The 6,000-nt window shown below is 38.1% G+C and overlaps 1 protein-coding gene across 1 annotated transcript in view; it reads right to left on the reverse strand.

The window, feature by feature from the left end:
* LOC136848994 (uncharacterized) overlaps positions 1–4,740 on the reverse strand; it is a 299,705-nt gene extending 294,965 nt beyond the window's left edge. The window contains exon 1 of the mRNA XM_067121816.1: positions 3,500–4,740. Coding sequence (XP_066977917.1) covers positions 3,500–3,587 — 88 coding nt within the window. The 5' untranslated portion in view covers positions 3,588–4,740. The remainder of the gene's footprint in view (positions 1–3,499) is intronic.
* Between the last annotated feature and the right edge of the window lie 1,260 nt (positions 4,741–6,000).

Consider the following 6,000-nt stretch of genomic DNA (forward strand, 5'->3'; position numbering starts at 1 on the left):
CTTATTCCCCTTAGATTATTTTCGGTCGGTTTGTGTAGTCCGAATTGAATGGGAAAGTGTAGCCAAAGGTATTTACAATAGAGAAAGTAACTGAGGAAAAGTGATTGACATTCACGTTTCACGAGCAACGGAAATTATAATTTGTAGCTGATGCGTATTTTCGAAATCGAAAATTGCTGAAAACGTTTGGTTTTTTTTCAGTTTTTGTTTTCCTTTCAGGGATTTGCTCAATGGCTAAGTTTGGAGGAGGTTGATTTCCTTATCACGCAATATGCTTCACTTATCAAATCTAAGTCATTGGCTGTAGATAGAGGTAGATTTAAATTCTTCAAGGCTGAAAGTTTACTCAGAACTTGACATTAACATTCTGTTAGGTCGTAAATCATTTCCAGTGAAAATATTAACTGAGATTCTTTCTGAATAATGTTGGGCTTTTAATTGACTTTCTAACTCCTGCGTATTGTGCGAGGCAGCCTAGATCTTGGTAAAAGTAGTCGTCATCGGGTTTAAGAACTGGTGCGGTATTGCTTAACATTACTGCCGTCATTTTCAAAAAATATTTTTTGCCAATTTCTTAAAGTAACTTTACTCATTCGTTTTACTTATTTAGCGGAATATGTACATCATTGATTTTCAGAATTCATAATGCTTTGTTCGAGAGGTTAAACCCTGGAAGAGTCTAGCAATAAGTGTTTATTTGATTTTTGTTTGCTTGTTGAATTGTAGAAGGTTTTATTTCGTCGTTGAAAGATCTTTTGTAAAATTCTTGGCTTTGAATTGGTTTTAATATAGAAAGGTCTTAGATCTATAATATTTTCATATTTTTAGATTGTTATAGAAAAAGTCTAATTATTTCATGCAAGGATTATGGAGTCGCCTATTTTCTAATCGTAGTTCTGCTTAAAAATATACTTTGCATATTATTTATACAATTCTTCCGTATTTCGATGTGAACGTTCGATCGTTACGTTTTATGTAATTAGTCTCTATGTAATTAGCTCTTCTTACGGGTATATTAAAATTGACCGTCATTTTATTGACTTTCAAATCTTATAATTTTATTTGAAGACATACAAAAGATTTTATTTTCCAGACAATCCGCAATCATATGTTTCCTCATGTAGAAAACATCCCTACTGCCTGATGCAATCACCGACGTAAGGTGCATTGCTGCAAAAGGCGAATGTTTGCTAAAAACAAAACTTGCAACCAGCATCGGAAGGCAGCTGCAGGTCAGCTAAAATCTTGGTGGAATCACTGACTCCTCAGCATATGTATAAAAATAGACTCCAGTACTGGAGGTTATCATAATGATTTAATTACTTTGCGTATTTCAGAAATGGTTTTGAAATGGCTCTGTAGCCTGGCTGTGAAATTAACTCAATCCTTCATTTTGCCACAACATTTGTCTTGTTACTACAACTTTGTCGTTCAGACCGGGGCCTTTAGATTAGCTCCGAAAAAAAAAAATCGGTTATACTTTCGAACTTATGCCACTTTTCATGATTGGCCTCAGCGATTTGCTGTATAAAAAATCGATTGGGAAGTTGTTGACTTACATTGCTCCATGATCTAGAACGAAGGCATTTTGGATAAGAATTCGCGTCGGCGTGGCGATCATAATCTGAATATTTTATAGCAAAGCAAACTTCTGATTTTTTGTCTTTTAATTGGCAGGTATATAACGTCTATAGCGCAAATTTTCTGAGTTACGTTCAACAGTGGCTTCGAGTAAACACGGCCGAAATCGTTCCTGGAGTCTTAGTTTTACTTTAGTGAAAATAGGACTTGTTTAACTCGATTGATAATTATGAGTATAATAAAGACAGGATTAGCCTACATATATATATGTATGCATATATATATATATATATATATATATATATATATATATATATATATATATATATAAATATATATTTATATATATATATATATATATATATATATATATATATATATATAGTTATAAGCAATATCATAAATATAGCAAGCAATCTCATAAAATTGCAGTTTATACACATATATATATATACACATGTACATACATATGATAGTTAGCAAGCAATCTCATAAATTGCGCGCGCATATATATACGCATATATATGCAGTTTATAGTACATATATATATATATGTGTGTTTTTTTTATTTTTTTTTTTCGTTTGTGAATTTACTCGTCTTGAATGCAAGAAATCTTTACAAGTTAGCTGGATATCACAACGGGACGAGATCACCATAGTATTGAGAATCATCAGGTGGGAGTATTGTAAATTATACCCAATTTATTTTCGTTCTTAGAAAATATACTGTGGTCATAGTAACCTTTTAGTGTTAAGAGGAAATCTTCCTGCGAACATTTTATTTCAGTGGAACAAATTTCAAGGAAATGATTAGCTTTGGAAACACTCAGACACGTACTATCGATTAGTTTTGGTGACGTAATGACAACTAAAAATGTAAGTGCTGTAAAAATTATTTTTTTTAAACTAACCCATTTTATTAATAGTACATGGTGTATCTCAAGCAGGTTATAAACTGTAGACATTCTCTTGTGAAAAGATTCTGTAGTCTTGTGCTATCCCGACAGGTTGTGAATTCCCGTATTAGTCAAATGCTTGTTGCAAAACTTGATTTGGAATCATTATTAACAAACCCGAAAAACTGGGATATATCCTGAAACCAGACACTAATACGGAAGATGTCATAAATATTTCCGTAGTTTGTATATCGCTGAAGGGATCTGGATGTTTTTAAAATTTGCATTTAAATTTGTCACCGATGCATAATACCATTGGGATTAGTTATGCTGGTGTTCAGACGTTGTTTGACTATGATTATAATTATCAAGAGCGTCGCTGTTGGTTTTGCTACGTCGCATCTGTTTTTGTCAGAGTATAGGCCGTACCGACAGTTACCGTGGATTTTTGCGATGACACTTTGTTTTCTTGGTGACCCTCAAGAAGATTCAAATATGGAACATTACTCTTTTACACTAACTGATTGTTATTTTTATCGTTTAAATTGTAATGCAGTGACAGTGATTGCTATTAGCTATTTTTAAGGTTTGAATTACAATACAATAATAATGATCGTTATTTTTAAGGTTTATATTATGTCAAGGAAAGTGAAATTTCTCGTCACTTGAAAATCCCTGAAATTGTAAATCCACAAGTTAGAAATGTAATTTCCCTTTTTGTCACATAATGCTTTTTGATGAAAGGAATCATTTTAGCTTAAAACGCCAGCGACACCGCTCCTTTGCACTTTGGATAAAATCATGCGTGACAGAAGCCAGAATGATCCATGCTATTATTAGATGATTAATCATCTTGTCTTTGTATTAAAGTTTTGAAAAAACAATTAACTGGGAAATACACGCCTAATCACCAATTGCACCATTTTGAGAATTGGGTCATTAAGACCTTTAAAAAAAACCGTGCATTCCTGTTGATCATAAATCTACAGATTGTTTGTTTATTAGTAAATTCCCGCTCTCACCTTCACTTTTTTCTCGATCTTTGGGCGTGACGACCCTGAAGGCGGAGCTGCTGCCTCCCGGACACGATAGCGATCCCTCCTTCAGCATTCTGGCGACTTTCTCAACCACTCGATGTTTAGGATCCAAGTCTTGCCTCTTGCATTTACTGAAACAACGTCTCGTCAAGGCACAATTCTCTATTTTTATTTAATTTTTCACAATGAGGTAACAACGAATACGTTAAAGTATGCCATGTCGTTCTAGTTCCATGCGGTAATATTTATGATTTTCAAGTAATTGTATCTTGCCTGTGTGTTGTGAGTGAATGCTGTTTCTTCTTGCATAAAGTGTTTCTTTAAATGACGTCTTTTCTTAGATTTTTTTTAAAAAGAATTCAAGAATTCAGCAACACTCATTCGTGAAAATTGTTCTAGAGCCCTTAGATCACTTGTGTGCTTTCCTTGCAGTAGTTTTTAGAACACCGTTCGCATCTAGTCATATGAGTTCACTGCTTGCTCAAGAATTTCTCACTATCACACTCACTTACCCGAAAGCAAAAGTATCCCCAGAAGGACAAGTTAACGCTTAATAACACGAAGTCCTAGTTTTCAATTGAAGAGATTGTCCATGCAACATAGCGTGCCAGCATCACAAACTCGAATGATGAGAGTAAATTACATGATGAGGTAAGTGCCTCTGCAATCTTTAGCTTAAGATAAATATTTTCATAGCGGCGCGGACGTCCAACTTTTTTGAAGTTCATTCCGTGTCATTACGGATGCCTGCAGGAGTGTCCTCTTGGAAAAGAGAGGGCGGGCTACGGCGTTTGGTGATTAGTTTCGAGCGGGAAGCTTCAAGACCTCGCGTCTCGTGAGCCAGGAGCGGCGGCGAGGGCGGCGTCGGAGAGCGATCTTGCTGCTGGCGCGACGTCGTCAGAGAGCCTTGACGCACCTCCAACCTATCACCCCGGCGGACCCACACTGGCTCCCCGCCGCCCCCTAGACGGACGTCCATGTTGCTACAACCACGCCGAAATTCAATCAGCACTTCCGACGCATCCCGTCAGCGACAAGGACGGAAATCCCCTGCTGTGGAACGTAAACTTCTCCCTTACGGTTGCCGCTAAAGCACTTGTCCGCCACTTCATTACCATAATCTTATTGTTGCGTTGACGGCTCTTCCCTCGGCTTCTTTCCCTCAGATTTCATTGTTCACGTTGCTCTCGTCAGACCACGCTCAGTGGAATCCGCGTCTCCTTCAGTCATGGAGCTTTCTCGCGGAAGGTAAAAGATGACCACAGCTGCCTTTTTAGGGAAATAACCTGCTATATCACAACTGATTCAATTTCTAAAACGAAAATAAAGACCGCCAAAATCTGTAAGAGTGCAAGGCGTGCACTCTGATTGGCGGAGGATTTAGGCGGGCAGAATCCTGATTGACCGTTGGCTGGACAGATTTCCGGCTCCGCCCACTTACCGCGCACGTGCAGAAAAGGCAACCGAAGGCGTCGCTACTCCCGCCCCAGGACCCGAGACAATTGCCCTATACTTACCTTGTTAGCTAAATCATAGTTGGCATGTTCATTGGAACGCATAGCCAGCGCCACACATTTTCCGATGGGCGAGTTCCGAAGGCAGGAGCGAACCCCGAGTTACACACAAAAAATATCTACCAGATATTAGGGGCTTTCATTTCTATTTTTTCTTTCCATCCTACCTTTATATGAGCATCTTTTTACTTCCTACCGGGTCTTTTGGTTTTAGGTGGCAGCTGCACGGAAATCAGTTTCGTCAAACTCCTCTAAATCCTCTTGAAAACCGAAGGAATTCCGAGTGCTTGCGATGCACGCCAAGCCTTGGTGCTTTAATTTTTATGATGCGTATGTCCTTTATGACAAAAAGTAGCTTAATGAGTCGGGTTTCCGCGAAAACAAGATCTCAATTTAGCTGCGACAGTGCCACGAGAAGACTTGACGGGACCAAGTAGCCAGAGAGTCACTTTGTAGAGCTTTCCGGGAATTAATTTAGGGTTCCGCCTTTTCGATTTCTCTTTGCTTGAGTATTTATATTGCGCGATTTTCCTCCGCAGACAGATTCTGAGAACGGAACAGAATAATATCGCCGAGAGTAGAGTAATCAGAAGAATGAATGCACAGTGTGCGGTACGAGAATTCTTCCCGTGTAAACAAATCGTCGGAGAGAGCCGGTCTGGCACTCAACTCGCTCGTCCTGTTCTGCTGATGTTACACCAGAGTGATGATGACCCTGCTGCCTGGCGGCTCGCCCTACTCTCTTCGCACTTGGGCCAAATGAACCACGCGCTCGCTTCCCAAACTTCTCAAACGCCTTTTCTTGCTCGTCATCGCCGAGTGATATATTGGAGGGTGTGTATGTTAAGGGAGACGTATGCATGTGAGACACACACACACACACACACACATACATATATATATATATATATATATATTTATATATATATATATATTTATATATATATATATATATATATATATATATATTTA

The sequence above is a fragment of the Macrobrachium rosenbergii genome, chromosome 20 (genome assembly GCF_040412425.1).
Source record: "Macrobrachium rosenbergii isolate ZJJX-2024 chromosome 20, ASM4041242v1, whole genome shotgun sequence".
Taxonomy (NCBI): Eukaryota; Metazoa; Arthropoda; class Malacostraca; order Decapoda; family Palaemonidae; genus Macrobrachium; species Macrobrachium rosenbergii.